The 16,504-nt window shown below is 52.1% G+C and overlaps 2 protein-coding genes across 2 annotated transcripts; one reads left to right on the forward strand and one right to left on the reverse strand.

Moving 5' to 3' along the window:
- Positions 1-70: 70 nt before the first annotated feature.
- EARS2 (glutamyl-tRNA synthetase 2, mitochondrial) lies at positions 71-5,073 on the reverse strand. The gene is made up of 9 exons (XM_054643823.2): positions 4,884-5,073; positions 4,275-4,430; positions 3,937-4,126; positions 3,241-3,713; positions 2,358-2,466; positions 1,542-1,695; positions 1,308-1,438; positions 924-1,059; positions 71-718 (listed from the first exon to the last, which is right to left on the reverse strand). Exons 1-9 carry the CDS (start codon positions 5,065-5,067, stop codon positions 635-637), a joined length of 1,617 nt encoding a protein of 538 aa, XP_054499798.2. The 5' UTR covers positions 5,068-5,073; the 3' UTR covers positions 71-634.
- A 250-nt stretch (positions 5,074-5,323) lies between these two features.
- UBFD1 (ubiquitin family domain containing 1) lies at positions 5,324-16,291 on the forward strand. The gene is made up of 7 exons (XM_054643733.2): positions 5,324-5,471; positions 5,690-5,956; positions 6,033-6,241; positions 7,247-7,312; positions 7,512-7,617; positions 10,548-10,630; positions 11,856-16,291. Exons 1-7 carry the CDS (start codon positions 5,444-5,446, stop codon positions 11,964-11,966), a joined length of 870 nt encoding a protein of 289 aa, XP_054499708.2. The 5' UTR covers positions 5,324-5,443; the 3' UTR covers positions 11,967-16,291.
- Positions 16,292-16,504: the final 213 nt, after the last annotated feature.

Below are 16,504 nucleotides of genomic sequence, written 5' to 3' on the forward strand. Positions count from 1 at the left end.
GTGGCTGTGAGCTCAGCACAAGCCCTGAGCTCCTCCCCTCACCCGCTGCACAGTAACCGTGAGAACAGAATTGAAGTCACCACATTGATTTAATAATTAGAAGGGTATCAGACAAAAGAGGATAAAACAGCTCAATCTCCTGATCAGGGCTGTTTTTAGCAGAACCACGTGCATGACACAGTACACAGGAAACCCCCTCTGAGCAGTTCACTCAGGCTGGTGGGACACCAGGGCAGCTATAATACACATCTATATGTATATAAATACCCGCCACTGTATTTATTGGGGAACCGTGTTGTGTAGCTGTAGGCCCTCTCCAAAAAGAATCTGATCTGCTGCTTTCAGAAGTTCAGTTACTTTCTGTCCAATTGCTCTGAATTTAAATGCTGATACTTGTCTTCTTCTCCCCCCTGCAAAGCAGGCTCCTTGCACAGGCAACGGCAGGACAGAGTTGAATCTGGACTTGGTTCCTCTCCCAGATGAAGTGGCTCATGCTCAGTGCAGGTTCCTACAGACGTGGGACAGCCCAGACACCTGCCTGGCCCGAAGCCCAGCTCGTCTGCTCAGAGATGGTCACGCAGGTGCCACCTGCACCATCCCAGCACACAGCCTGGCAGTGTCACTGACGTCCCTGTCAGCTGGACAGGGCTCTGTGTATGCGGCCACACGCCTCCTCAGCTCCCAGGGTCACCATCATCTCCGCCACGCTGGGGCCGTGCTGCAACACAGAGAGTCACTGAGCACAGGGCTGACCTGCCCAGCACGTGCCTGTGCATCACAGACTGATGCCAGCCCTGCTCAGAGGGACCTCAAGGGTTAGCACCAGAGCTGAGCCAGGACTAGGCTCTGGAGAGCTCCTGTAAAACGTGGGTTTGAGCTCTGTGAAAGCACACTGCACATCATCTCAGAACTGCTCGTTTTACCTGCTGCCCGCTGAGCGCCAGCCGCAGGAGCTGCATCATGCTGCTGTACTTGGTCTCTCTGGTTTGCTCCTGCACCTTTCTCAGCTCTCTGTTCAACTCCTCCACAGTCAAGGCAGCTGCTGGCCTGGTCAGGAGCCTTTGGGAAAGAAAGTGACCCTTACACTCTGGGGACATGGAAACCCACAGGGCTCCCACCTCTCACCCCTGCCCTGTGCCAGGGCGCTCCTCTGCTCACCAGCAGCAGAGCTCATTCAAAAGAGCAAGTTTAAACTACAAAATTATGCCACAGACCTGGAAAACCACAGAAAAAGCAGTAATTCTGACTGTTTTCAGAGATGAGGAGCCATTTCTGCCACTACTCAGCTCAGGCAGCAGCACACTTACCCTAAGACCAGTTTTCCTATTTTATCTACTTCTGCAGAAATTGTTTGTAGCTGCTGCCGGGACACCAAGGGCCTGACCCACAGGTAGGAGTAATCACTCGATACCAGATTCTTCAGGAGGCTTATGTGACCCTGGGGGAGGAAAGCAAAGCTGGCAAGGCAGAGGGCTGTGCTGTGGAGGAAGCAATTCCTCAGCCTGGAGGATGGTGGCACAGCAACCTGCTGCTACCCATACTTTTCTCAGCAGTAGGACTCGCTCCACATATTCCTTTTCCAGAACATCTGGATCCACTTGCTGATCCCCATAGACGAGCTCCACCAGCCCCTGCAGCTCCCTGACGAGCTTCTGGCGCAGCCCTTGGTTCTCAATGTGACGGGTGAGGTGAATCCTGCAGCAGAGCAAAGACCTGCTTTTGCATTGCTTCGGGTTGGATCACCCCAGCCATGTTTCACAGAAATCACAGAATATTCTGAGTTGGAAGAGACCCTCAAGGATCATCAAGTCCAACTCTCAAGGGAACAGCCCATCTGGAGACTGAACCCACGACTTTGGCATTCTTAGCACCATGCTCTGACCAACTGAGCTAAAACTGTGGAACTGTTAGAAAAGCAGCACTAAACCAGAGTCAGACACTCTACAAAGAAGCATTTAGCTCAGGTGCCCCACAGGGAACTGATGATGAGGCCACCTTAGCAGCACAATGTCCTAGGAGCACGAGTGTACTTGCAAAAGAGCCTTCTGGAAGGGTTAACTCTTTTTAGATGTTATTTTCTTAGGTTATAAACTTAAGACTTTAGATCCTCCCAGCTACACCCACCCTCTGTCTAGACTTTCAGTGTTGCCAACCCCAGAGACCAAGCACAGAATGGGAGAGGAGGCAGGAACTGTTTGAGCAGAAATTTATGGTTCCTCTTAGCACGGCCCAACAGGTGCTGCGCCAGGACCATGCTTGATCCAACAAACAAAACCTCCAGCCAAAATCAGGTGCTAGAAATAAATTCCAATTGACAAGGTGCTTACTACATTTTAAAGCTACCACTAATTTTTTACCTGTTGAATTCTGGGAGTGCTTCAAGGTCCAGGAGCGCAGAATGGGTTGTAATTCTGCCTACTTCAAACTGGGAGATCAGCTCCTCCAGAGTCCTCCCCATCTGCTTCTCTGCAACACAGCCAAAGGGAATCACAGGGCTCCGTGCTCTCCTCGGGCACGGGGCTGGGAGCACGCTGAGCAAAGGTGACACAGGACAGCCACCTGTGCAGTGCCAGCAGCAGCAGGGGTGTCCCCTGGCAGGCAGGAGAGAAGTGGCAGCCCGCACACTGCCATGCTGCCCTTCCCCAGGAGCTGCTCTGCTGCACAGGCACTGGGCACTGGGACGTTCTGCTTGGCTCCATCACCTTCCTCAGCAGAACCCCTCTGCCTCAGTTGGCCAGAGAAGTCAGACTCAGCCAGGAGTCAGCACTGCCCAAGCAAGATTTTATTCCCAAGCAGAGCTCTCAGAGCACAAGTTAATTTGTGATCCCCACACAGCAAGAACCACAAAAGGAGACATTGACTCAACTTCTTGTGGTCTGTCGGGTTAAAGGAAAGGTGGCACAGGTGTCAGACAACACTGCAATCACTAACCACAGAATGCAAGCTTTCCCAAGACTTCACAGAGTTTCTCAGCCTTGAAGGGAGGGTTTCCCCAAGGGAGAACCCATTAAGCACCTGATTCAATTTTAATGGCTGCACAGCAGCAAAAGATTTGCACCATCCCAGCTCCTTCCACAGGAGCTCTGCAGAAGGCCTGGTGGCACCTCAGTGACTGGCTGGTTATGTGACACCCATTCCCTGACCCCTTCAAACACTGACAAGGTTCTCAGCTATTAAAACAAACCCAGCCCATGCCATGAAGTCGGCATGAGGTGAGCAGGCAGGAGCCCGTGGCAGTACCTGCGAAGCCCGAGCCGCAGTTGGTGACGATGTCCAGCAGCGCCTCTGGCAGGAACCCATCCCGAGCAAAGCGCTCCAGGAAGATGTCCCCCTGCCTCTTGGACAGCTTGCCACCGTCCTTGTTCAGCAGCAGCGGCAGGTGGCCAAACTGGGGCGGCTCCCAGCCCAAGGCCTTGTAGAGAAGCAGGTGCTTGGAAGTGGAGGCCAGCCACTCGGTGCCGCGCAGGACGTGGGTGATGCCCATGTGGTGGTCATCGACCACGTTGGCCAGGTGGTACGTGGGGAAGCCGTCCCCCTTGAGAATCACGGGGTCACCTTCCACCTCTGCCACCTCGTGCTTGTTCCAGCCGTAGACCAGGTCCTGGAAGGGCTGCACGCCCCTCTCCAGGCGGAAGCGGATGACGCAGTCCAGGCCCTGGGACAGCTTCTGGGCCACCTCCGTGGCCGTCAGGTGCCGGCAGCGGTTGTCGTACCTTGGGGAGATGAGCACCATCTCAGGTGCCAGGGCTTCTGCTCAACACGGGCCAACGCCACCAGCTGTTCTTACATTCCCAAAACCCTAAGCAGACGCCTGAATTTCAGCTGTAACCCGCCCACTGCACACCCAGTCTGACACCTCCTCTCTGGAGGGTGACACAAGCCTCCTCCCCGCACGGGCAGGAGACACAGGGTCAGGGCACAGGGTCAGGGACGTACCGCGGGGTCTGCTGGCGGCGCAGCGCGTCCCTGCGGAGCAGCTGCAGGCGCTGCGGGCTGCAGAAGCAGCGATAGGCGGCCCCGCTGGCCAGCAGCGCCGCACCCGCCTGCCCGTAGAGCTCCAGCCGCTGCGACTGCACGTAGGGCCCCGCGGGGCCGCCCCGCCCGGGGCTCTCGTCCGGGGGAATACCTGCAACACCGGCACGGTGGCAGTGAGCAGCCGGGCTGCCTACCAGCCCGCACAAAGGCAGTCTAATCCACCTCCAGCTGAGTCCGGTCAGCCTTCACAAGAAAGGTAAGGATTCAGCAGGTCAAAAATTAAAGATGTTTCTAAATACCTGCCCAGTTCAACATATCTTCTATTCCTTCTGCAGCTCCTGGCACCACCCGATTCTGATCTGTATCCTCCACTCTTAAAATAAAGGTTCCTTGGTGTTTTTTGGCAAAGATATAATTGTACAAAGCAGTCCTAAGGCCACCTAAATGCAGAAAACCTGTAATCGTGGGGAAATCAGAGGAGGTGGTCAAAAAGGAGACCGAGGTGAGAGTTCTAAACATGAGCTGGAAGGGCGCTGGATGCTGCCTGCGACGGCAGCGGCACCGAGGCAGGAGCGGCACCGCATCCCGGGGCACCCCCAGCTCCGAGGGCACTGGCTCTGAAAATAACTTATGGATGACTATTGCCAGGAACAGAGTCCCCAAAGTGACAAGCGGGCACGCGCCAGGACCAGCACGGCCACGGTACACCGACCGTGACCCCGCACGGCGGGAGGGCACCGGGACACGCCGGAAGGGCGAGACCGGGAGCTCCGACAGAACGACTCCGGGGAACCAGCAGCCCCCGCACCCTTCCACAGCCTGAATTTATGTTTTCAACCCAAAACCCCGCCCAGCCTCAGCGCAGCCCCGTGGGTGGGCAGGGGCGGGGCTGCCGAGGGGTCGGTTACCTGTGGGGCTGGGTCCGAACCGGACCCGCGGCCCCCGCTCGGGTCCGTGTCCGGGTCCGGGTCCGGGTCCGGGTCCGGGTCCGGGTCCGGGTCCCGGTCCCGGTCCCGGTCCCGGTCCCGGTCCCGGTTCCGATCCCGGTCCCGGTGTCGCCACGCAGCGCAGCGCGCGTAGAGCTCGCGCCATCCCGCCACGCGCCCACGTGGCCGCGGCGCCGCTTCCGCCCGGGCCCGCAGCCAATCCCCGCGCGCGCCGCCGCCGGGGGCGGGGCCTCCCTTAAAGGCGCCGCCACCCGCTTCGTCCGGTAGCACGAGGGGACCGCGGCCGCCGCCACGGGCCAGGCAGCGTGGGGCAGTTCCGGTGCCCGGAGGGCTGAGCGGAGGGTCCGGCGCCCCTCCTGCCTCCCGGCGCGGCGCGGCCGGTGCTGCGGGGGCGCGATCTGAGGCCCGCCGCCGCCCCCACGCTGAGAGGCGTGCGGGGGCAACTACGGGAGCCGGCGTGGCCCAGCAGCGGCGGGGCGGCGTTTCCCGGCGTGCCCTGCGGCGGATTGTACACAATCATCATGGCCGCCGCCGCTGCCGCCGCTGATGGTACGAGCGCGGCCGGGAGCGCGGAGCCCGCGGGGCCCGCAGCCCGCGGTGTCGGGAGCCCGCGGGGCCCGGAGCCCGCGGTGCCGGTGCAGGGGGCGGCGGGGCGGGCCGGGAGGCGCCAGCGCGGGGAGCCGGCCCCGGACACGCTGCGGGCGGCGCTCTGGGGCCAGGCCGGGGCAGCTCCCGTGGGCCGGGATCTTCCTGTCCGCTCCCCGCAGGTGCCGAGGAGCCGGGCATGGAGGCGGAGGCGCAGGAGCTGCCGCTGGGCTGCGGCGGAGCGGGCGGCTCGCCGGCGGCGGGGCGGTCTCCGGACGGTGAGGAGCGCCGGGAGCCCCCGCAGGCGTCTGTCAGCAACGGCGGCGACGAGGACGGCGGCAGGGAGCTGGTGGAGCTGAAGGTGATCTGGAACAAGAACAAGTACGACGTGAAGTTCTGCCTGGACAGCACGGGAGCCGAGCTGAAGCAGAAGATCCACTCGCTCACAGGTCTGTGGGGCCGCCGCCGCCTCCCCGCGCCGCCCCCGCCGCCGCCGCCGTTCCTAATCGCTGTGCTTGCCCCTAGGCCTCCCGCCCGCCATGCAGAAAGTTATGTTCAAGGGACTGCTGCCCGAGGAGAAAACGTTGCGGGAAATCAAAGTAACAAACGGAGCAAAAATAATGGTTGTGGGCTCTACCATCAACGATGTGTTAGCAGTAAATACACCCAAAGACGCTGCTCAACAAGACGTCAAAGCTGAGGAAAACAAAAAGGAGCCACTTTGCAGACAAAAGGTAACGAATATTGCAATAATTGTTGGTGTGGGGGAGCAGTAGGATTTATGGGATTCTCCTGCAGGCACGTGTGGGTCCTGTTCCTCCTCGGGTCAGGTTGGGGGTTCATTTCTGACAGCTCAGCATTGGAAGGACTCTGGGCAGGGGAGTAGCACAGAACTGTTTAGTCTAGCAGGGACTGGGGCTTTGCAAGACACTGCTTGTGGTGCCAGGCACAGCCAAGCATTTTGGTCCAGAAATTGAAACACTGGATGGATGTTAGTGCAAATCCAGCCCAGATTAACTGTCTAAAACCTAACTATTTTTTATTGGCACAAAAGAATTTGATCTCCAAAAACTGCTCAAAACAAACACCAAGAAAGCAGTTCCCTCAGCTGTCCCAGCCCTGACAGGGATGTGGGTGTTGAATTCTCCTCTCACATTTTGTAGCACAGTGCAGTGGGGCTGGTTTGATGGCTGCTGAAGGATTGCCAGCTCAAGGTATTACCAGCCCTGTACCTTCCTTAAAATAAACTTGGTTAAATTAAGTAGTGCCTCCATGAAGCATGCTGATGGTTTTCTCTGACTTATCATGGTTCACACTCAGTGTAAGTACAAACTTATACTGAGCACCTTTTTAAAGGTGCTCAGCCAGGTGCAAGTTGTGAGTGTGGGTTTGAACGTTACCACTGCTGTGATCCATGCTGGTTTGGTGCTGGGCTGCACTGCCAGACGTGGAGAATTTCTGCCATTCACTGGATGTAACACTTTGGATTTTATACACCTGTATTTACGTGTGTGTATATTTGAGAAGGCTGTTATCCTTAGCATTGTGTTGGAGTTCCACTCATTTTGATAATTTCTTGAGAGTATTTTGGAAAGCGCACAATGAAGTTTGAAAGTCAGTGATGCCCGTGTGACCAATGCCTGTGAACAGCCCTCAGCTGTGTCTCAGTGCCATTGGGATGTGGTCAATGGGCAGCTGCAAGCACACTGCAAACTTTAATTTCTGTTTTTATGTTGCAGCAACACAGAAAAGTGTTGGACAAAGGAAAACCTGACGACGTGATGCCTTCTGTCAAAGGCGTGCAGGTGCGTGAATAAAGCCTTGAGACGCTCGGAGTCACAAAGAGACTTCTGTGTGGTTTGAGACCCTTCCCAGTGGTTCAGTGGCTCGTTGCTGTTGTGGCAGAAAGCTGGAAGGATGGGTGGTCCTTTTGCTGAAAGAGCTGAGAGTTTGGGGAGTTTTTATGTTTCCTGGGCAGCCATGACTGGCTGTGTCTCGTTGCAGGAGCGGCTGCCCACGGTGCCGCTGTCCGGCATGTACAACAAGTCAGGGGGCAAAGTCAGGCTGACCTTCAAACTCGAGCAAGACCAGCTCTGGATTGGTACAAAAGGTGAGCACCTCTCAGCCTTGGGGATGGGCACTTGGTGACTGGGCTGTGACTGAACTGTGTGACCTAGAAAAGCTTCTCCTCTGACTAAGCTGTGTTTAGGGAATGATGTTGGTATTGCAGTGCTTCAGAAAGCTTTGTTTCCTTTCCTCATGTGCATTCTCCCAGGGCATTGAATAGTACTTGATACTCCACATAAATTCCTGAAAAACTGCAGTTCAGTGGTGTCAGCAGACTAAGGGTCCAATGTGCTGTTCCTGGCTCCAAATGTAAATGGGCATTTCTGGCATATCTCAAAGCACTCCATAAGCAGCATGGATTTGATGCCAGCAGTACACAGGGGCCCAATGGCTTAGCCAAGACTTGGAAGGAAAACTCAGAGCTGTGATAAAAACTGGGAGCATTGGCATCTCTGGCACTCTGTGTCCTTCCAGCCGAAATTATGTGAATGTCTTGTGTCAGTAGTGCACAGCTGTGGTGCTGTGCAGAGGGCTTGCTGTGCAGTGCTGCCAGGAGGAGCTGGGGATGTCGTGCCTTGCTGAGGGTGTCTGTGTCCTGGTTGTGGCTGGGATAGAGTTAGTTTTCTTCCCAGGAGCTGTTTTGGATTGGGATGGGAGCAGAGCTGATAACAGTGGATGTTTTGGCTGTTGCTGTGCAGTGCTTCCCTCAGTCAAGGACTGTTTGTTGTCTCAGATGCTGCCTGTGAGGAGGCATGCAAGGAGATGCAGGGGATTGGCCAGGACAGCTGGCCAGAGCTGGCCAAAGGAACATTTCCCACCATAGAGCATCATGGCCAGTATAAACTGGGGCAGTTGGCTGGGAGGGACTGGTCACTGAAGGGGGACAGGCTGGATGTCAGTCAGCAGTGGGGAGCAGCTGTATTGGGCATCACTGGTTTCTCTGGAGTTTCATTTTTTTATTTTATTATTACCATTAGTAGTAGTATATTTTATTTTGTTTCAGTTATTAAACTGTTCTTAGCTCAAACCATGCAATTTTTACTTTTTCCCCAGTTCTCCTCCCCATCCCAGCAGGGCAGGGGGAGTCAGTGGCTGTGTGGTGCTTAATTGCTGCCTGGGGTGAAGGGACACTGGGATCCCCCACCTGCCAAGGAAGCTGTGCTCCTTCAGTTTGACTGGGCTGGGCAGTATCTAGCATGAGCAAGAGGGATGAAGGTGCTTGCTCATTGTCCCAGTAAAGCAGCCTCACTGGGTGGCTGTACTGCCTCCAGCTGCTACAATAGGTCCAAAGTAAGCAGAAATCCCAAAAGTTTTTGACCCTTTCTTTGTAGGACAGACTTGATGGTGAAGCTTTTTTCTGGCTTTAAAACCTCTCTTGGTGCCAGTTGCAATGATTTCCTCCTGGGCAAAGTGATGGAGCAAGGCATTGGGGGTGTTTTTAACTCTATAGGTTGGGCAGGCAGGTTTTTCTATTACTGATCCCAGATTCTAAATCCATACTTAGTATTTAGGGGATTAATCTCTTCCATCACCCCAGATGAGTTTTCAAGTGTAGTGTTTCTGGGGTGTTCTACATGCATTGCTTAAGCTGTGAATTTGATTCTTCCTGTAGTCAAGTGTTTCCTGTAACCTGTTCCCTGCTCCCCCGAATCAGCAGCAGCTTGCTGCCTCTAGGGAATGGTTGTAATTGCTGGCTGTTAATGGGAAAAACTCCTTCCTCCTCTGAGAAGCCCATGGCAGAGGCCAGCAGGTAAGGGCTGGAGTAAACACATCTGGGTGTTGGCACAGCTTGTCACCTGCTGGCCCTGCAGAGTTGGAGCTGGTTCTTACCCCCAGCCCTGCAGCCTCACAGGGGTTTGTAGTCTGAAGTTTGGCACAGGCAACTGTTCCCCAGTGGCTCAGTAGCAGTTGCATAGAGGCATGGATAATGGGATTTGTCTGTTGCTGGGATACTCAGAGCAGAAATTTATTTGGGGGATGCTAAACAAGGGCAAAATGGGGTTTTACCTCATGAATGAAGTCACAGGTCTGAACAGGTAGTTCAGAGTGAGCTCAGTTATGAGGCAGAGAATATTTTTCCTTATATAACTGAGTTTACCTCCCTGTGTGCTTTCTGTAGGTAGGTTTGAGGTTTTTTGGATCACAAATTAAATAGATCTGTCTCAAGAACTCAGAGTTCAGTTTCTCCTTTGTAAAGTGTTTTGGGTATTCTCTGTATTGTATCCAAGAAGATAATTTTCAGCTGATGCTGGATGCTTGAGTGGAAAGGCAGGACCTTGGAATTGAGTGTGTAGAAAGGAGTGAGGACAGAGCTGATGGGAAAGCTCTGCCCTGGACCATGGACTTTGTGGCTTTTGTCATTGCCTCTGGCTGCTGATGTTACTGTGCCATGTAATTGTAGTCTTTTGGGGGCTTCAGTTTCTCTTACCTGTTTCTTTCCCTATTTTCTCTGTTATATTCCCTTCCCTGTTCTTCTCTGCACGCTGCCTCAGGGTACAGCCTGGCCTAAGCTTTCAGAGTTAGGGCAGTGTATCTTTGCAAGCTTTCAGGCTTGCTGTTGAGAGTTCAGTGTAATCCTTGGCAGTCAGTCCTGAGTATTCCCATACCTGGACTAGATTCCATAGGATGAGCATCTCTGCTGCTCCGAGGGGAGTTCCTTATGGGAAAACATTACCTAAAGCCTGGGATTTCCCATCACTCAGTCTAGGCCCAAATGATGAGCACTGAAATACTTCATGTGATGCAGGGGAACTGTGTGATCCAGTTTTGGATTCCTTCACACTGCTGGGTGCCAGCTGTGGGTGTGGGGGGGTGTGGTGCTGCAGCCACCACGTCCTGGGCAGCAGGTATCCAAAACTCACCTGGAGGGGAGACTGCTGACCTGAGGAGATTAATGGAGGTGGTGTATGAAATGAATATGAAATACTGCTTCCCCGCATGTCAGAAATAATACTTTGATCAATTTTAATGTAGAGAGAACAGAAAAGTTACCCATGGGGTCCATTAAAAATGTGGTGAGTGAACCTATTGAAGGCCATGAGGATTATCACATGATGGTGAGTAACAGCTCTCCTTTAATCATATCCATCTGATTCCTTCATGCAGCACACACTGCTGAGGCTGCAGGCCAGAGCAGGCTGGAGGTGGATGGTGGTTCCAGCCTTGTGCACATGGGGATGGGCTCCTCTCACACTGTCCATATTTTGGGTCCATATCGAATATCTGCAGCTGTGTGGAAATCCACCGTGTTTTCACACAAACATGAAGTCCTTAAGCATTATTTTGTATCTTCTGACTGTGACAGTGTCAAACCAGTAAACATGTTCACAACATAGCTCATGATTTCTTAATGGTAGGGATATTTTTGGTACCTGGTTTAATTCCTTGATTCTGTGTTATTTATATGAACAACAGGCCTTGATGGAGGTTAAGAAAAAAGGGATTTGATGCTGTAATATCTTTTCATACCTGTGATTTTCTGAACAACTTGCATGGGATCTAGCAAAGTTATATTTCAGAAGAGAACTGTGCTAATGTACTGAAGTTTTAGCTGTTTATTTTAATCCATGGGGTTTTTTTAAGGTCCAGCTTTTCAAAGCACAGTAACTAACTTTTGATGTTGAATTAAGTTTCTTTTCTATAAAAGGTCTGTTTCTTTCTTTAGGAGAAGGAAAGGGAAATATTTTTCCCTCCCCCTAAAGTCATGGCCTGCAGGAGGGTGCTGCTCTAGTCTCTGTCCCAGTACTTGATTTTTGATCACCCGTGTGAGAAGAGATCCTCTTCAGCACATGTTGCAATAAACTTAGCCCACAGCAAGGGCAGAGGCTCTGGCATGCCATGGTGCCCCTCTCCTGGGCCTAGGAAAGAGGTTGAAATAGGACATTATGTCTAAATATAAAATCCTGTGACTATAAAAACATGGTCATTGTCTTGTTTAGTTCCTGTTTGGCTTCTCAGCTCTGAGGTTTCTTTGGAGACTCTGAGTTATGCTTCAGGTTGTCTACCAGAATAATTTCCTCATGTTCTTGAAACTGGCCAGGAGTTCTGGTTACTGTTGTGATGTTGTAAAAGGGAAGAGCTCGTGGTTTTCGCAGTGCTCTGCAGCTCTTGTTCTCTGCAATGCTCCTTTAATTGCCCACCAAAGAGCTGTGGAATGCCCCGAGTGCTGCGGGGAGCAGCAGGTGGGACAGGCTGGTCTGGTTTGGCAGTGGATGAGCTGTGCCTGTCCACTGGCACCAGCTCTTTGTTCCCATGTGTAAATGTTGTCATTTTTAATTGCAGGCATTTCAGCTGGGCCCAACAGAAGCATCTTACTACTGGGTCTATTGGGTCCCAACTCAGTATGTGGATGCAATCAAAGACACGGTGCTGGGGAAGTGGCAGTATTTTTGAAAGCACGCTCACCTCTGGCACAGGAAAATGACACAAATCTAAGGACACTGCTGGGAGAGGCCTCCAACATCCCTGGATGTGACAGTCCTGGAACTTATTATTAAAACATGCTAAACGAGGCATGGATGGAAGCCAGAGGTGATGTTCTTTCACCATTAGTTTACTTTTAACTTAAAGATTTCACCATCCCTTTTCTGCAGTCAGCTTCAACCATATTTAAAGCAAATACAATGAAAATCAATAAATCTTAATTCACAAAATATTGTGTGTAATACACTTAAATCTGCTGAGAGTTGATCTTCCAGTTTAGTTTTAAAGAGAAAATATTGCAATGTATTATTGAGGATTTTTTACATGGTTTGAACAAAACCAAATATTTTCATAATCTCTCAGTTATCAGCATTAGACTTACCTTAGTTACTTGGTTGTGAAGGGGACTTTGAGGGGCAGATTTTTAAGAGCCAACTGTAGCAGAGCACAGCGTCGCTGTTCGGTGAAGCCATATCCTGCTGGCCCTGCAGGGCAGCCTCCACTCCTCGGTAGCAGAACTAATTCTTTGTTTTAACCCAAAGATGCCCTGCTTGTTTGGGATTTTTCCTGGCCTTCTCCCGAGTCTGGCAGCTCCAGGTTGGTCTGTGTAGCGTGTTTGGAGCAGGTGAATTCTGCAGGGATGTTTTGTCGTGGCCGGTGACCCAGTGCTGCCAGCTGCTCCCTCCCATGCCTGGTCAGTGCTTCACCTCCTGCCCTGGCTGCTGCATTTTGGGAGCATTTTCTTGCTCATGCACGTTGCAGTCCAGGATCATTTTGCAGCTGCTGCGTTGACACTGAGCTGTTGGACTGGGAACACCCTTGTGCTGCTGGTGTGAGCAGGGGGACACAGAGGAACACAGGGAACCACAGAGAACTTCCTGCCCTGTCTGGGGTGGGGGCAGGAAGGAAGAGAGAAGCTCAGAGGCTGTTTTGGATTCTTAATAACAGCAGCAGTCTTTGTCAGCTGGATTTGAAAATTTGTAGTGATTGAATTCAGTGAATCGTACTTTAGTTTAACCATCCAGCAAGGGAGGTTTTGAAATGTAAACCACCTTCCAGCTTTTCTCCTGTTCCAGTTCACAAGGAGCCCTCACACCTCATTCTGTCAGAAGGAACGTGCAGTGCCTGGGGCTGTGGTGCTCTGTGTGTCATGCCAGCCATCCATGTGCCATTTCTCTCAGGTGTTCTGAACAGAGCCCTCAGCCCTGCACAGGTGCAAAGCCCATAGCAGCATTGTGCAGCCAGGCTGGAGCAGCTCACACATCCCTGCTCTGCATCAGCACTGGGGCTCCGTGCTGCTCCATGCCAGTAGCTCAAAGCCATGCAGAAACAGCCTTTTAGCAACAGCTAATCTGAATATGCTCCATGTCCACTCTTCCCTCTCCTTGAGGGAAGAGCCCAGTTGAAGCACAGCAGTGCAGATTCCCAAATGAGTATTTATTTTACTTTTATTTTACTTGAGAGACTGGAAAACACATTGGCTTTCTGGTAGGTGTTGAGGTCACATATTTCCCTGTAGCCTCGAGATAGCAGCTTTTAGTTTGCATTTTCTGCTTGAACAGCCACGCAATATGAGTTTTAAAGGTGTTTCATACCCTACATAAAATCTAGTGATGAGCTTGTTGCTCCTGTAGCTTGGGGTATTTCCTTTCTGAGTACAAGGCAGCAGCAGTGTGTCCTGACACGCGTGGCTGGGCCAGGAGAGCTGTGTCAGCTCCCTTGGCAGTCCCCTGGAGCAGTGGGGGCAGAGAGGAGCTGGCCTGCCTTTACTGGTGGCAATGTCGTGGGTGAAACACAGCCATCACACGTGCAATTTCCTACTTGTCAGTCCTGGTGTTAAGGCTGAAATTAACATTTTGTTACCTGGTGGAAGGTGTGGGCACTACAGGATAAGGCAGAGGGGTGACACTGGCTCTTTCTGTCACCTGGGGCCACGTTGCCACCTTGCTGGTTCTGTGATATCAGCTCCCATTTGTTCCTCAGCATGCTCAGACCTGTCTGTGCATCTGTTTCTGTTCCGTTTCCTTTCCTGTTCTTCACCCCCTTGCTCCTGGGGAGGGCAGGAGCAGTGGTGGTGCCCTGGTGCCCGAGTTCCAGCTCCTCCCCAGCTCCTGTGGCTTCTGTGCAGGACGCAGCGACCGGGTGAGTAACTCTGGGGCCAGTGGGGACAGGCACTGACCACTGCTGGGGCACAGGGCAGCGCCACACCCCGTGCCAGGGGCACAGCTGCCCTCTCCTGGGCCACGCACAGCCCAGCAGCTCAAAGGAGACTCAGCACAAACCCCTTGGTTGCATACAGATTTTAAACATGAAGAAAATACCATACAGTAAGAAAATGTGATCCTGTTTAGGTGCTTCCTTGCAGGTTGGATTTGATTGGAAAAATGAAATTGTCTCATTTTTTGTTCTACGTGTAAAATTTGAATTAAAATACAGGAAAGTGACTTATAAATGCTTTAGTTGGTGTTTGTTGGCTCAATATCCCAGATTTCTTGGGACCTCTTTGAAATGAGTTATTCTAGTTGAAATTAGCAGTGCTGCTTTTAAGATCCTTTCTCTTTGGGAATGATGTGGAGTTGTGTATGTTCTGGTATACACCAGTTTTTCCAAGGCAGTTACTGACATTAAGAAACACCCTCTTTTTAGTGGGATAGTGCCACAGTTGCCTCTCAGCCATTGCCTGCCTCTCTCAGCTTTGGATTTTGCTCTCTGGTCACTGTGACCATCCCAAGGCAGACTCAGCATAACCAGTGATCCCAGGGAGGAGTTTGGTGCTCAGTGAGACACAGTGTGTGAGTAAATTGTGAGTACACTCAGAACTTGGAGTTGGTGATAAAGATGGTTCTGAGATCTGACGTTCATTCTGTGGGTAGTTACCAGTACCAGCTGCACAGATGTGTCTTTGTTAAATCACAATTCACCAGGGTGCTCCCAGCAGCAGCTGCTTCCTGCTGTGTGTAGGTGATTCCCGGAGCACCCCGGGCTGCCACTCCATATGAGGCTGCACTGAGTGTTTTCTGGGCTTGCAAATTGCAGGTTAAAGTATTGGTGAGGCAAATGCAGGTCCCTGCAGGACACAGCTGGTGTTTGCTGTTGGCTGCTCCCAGAGCCCAGGCAGTGTCCCCTCCTTGCTGCCATCTTGGGATTCCTCCTGCCAGTCCCCCAGCTCCTTCCCTACCTTGTTCCATGACACTGGGTATCACAGCTCACCTCTGTGCCATCCCTTCCCCCTCTCTGTGCCCAGCACTGCAGATTTCTCCTCCTCTGCTTGTCCCAAGTTCAGTATCCTTTCCTCTGTTGTGCATCCCAAGTGTAAGCAGTCCCAGGATCACTGCTTCCTTGGGAATGCACAGGTGTTGTTGCTCAGCCTGGTTCGGGTTTGAACAGAGACTGTCTTGCATGAAGAGCTTGTGTTACTCGCATGGTTTCATACCAAGTTTAAAGTCAATTATTAATTTCCATTAATGACATTGATGAGGAATGTGTAACTCCAGTTAGGGTGTTCTGGTGATGGAAGAGAGGGATCTGGATTCAAAGGAGATAAACTCAGCACCACCACACTGTGCTGGTGCCACACACACCGTGCCCAGCTTGCCCCTGCTGGCTGGTGCCCACTGCTCCGTGCTCTAAGGGCCAAAGAGAAACAATTCCTTGCTGCTGATGCCCAGGTGCCACGGTGGGGTCTGCTCTGCCCCTGCCCACAGCCACGGTCCTGACCCCGCCACTGCCTCGGGCACAGCGCTCCCTGCTCCGTCCTTGCAGGGCTTGTTTCCAGACTCCCCTTCCTTTACTCTCCTTCCTTTGTAACTTGGTTTTTCCAGTGGAGCCGTTTTCACCCTCAGTTCTGTCCAGCACCTCTCCCCACCTGTTACGATGAGGTCGCTGGCATCTTGTTTTGTTAGTGAGTGTCCTTGTCACCGGAGGGGACCAGGAGAGCCTAGCAAGGCTTGTATGAGACGTGGCCATGTTACCTTCTAGCCAAGGATTCGTCTTGGTACTCATGGAAGTTCACTCTGTCTTATCCATACTCAAAGCGATTAATTCTTTGGTTTTATATTTTAAAAAACCAACTTAGATATTTGTGTTCACTGCAGATTTATTTTAAATTGAATACGTGAGTACCATGTATTATGGTATTTTTAAATAATCTATTGCCTATTTTGGGGGGAGGGAGATGACAAATATTTAGTCTTAGATTTGCACTGCTGGATTTTTTTAAGTGTAACCTTGACTGGTTATCCTGGTGTTTTATTCTGTAAGATTAGTCTTATGAATTAAAGTTTGATAATTAAGTATTTCTGTGTTCGAGTGTTTCACTATTCTGTATGTACTGAGCTGCTTCCTCCTGCATGAACAACTGTGAGCAAAGGGTTTGTAGTTTCTTTGCAGGAAGATGGACACAGGCCAGAGTTCAGGGGACTCCACACCTGGTGACACGTCAAAGCCGTGGGTGCCCATCTCCCACGGTGGGGATTTGGGTTCTGCTGCCCTGTGCCACTGCACACTCA

The sequence above is a fragment of the Agelaius phoeniceus genome, chromosome 16, assembly GCF_051311805.1.
Source record: "Agelaius phoeniceus isolate bAgePho1 chromosome 16, bAgePho1.hap1, whole genome shotgun sequence".
NCBI lineage: Eukaryota > Metazoa > Chordata > Aves > Passeriformes > Icteridae > Agelaius > Agelaius phoeniceus.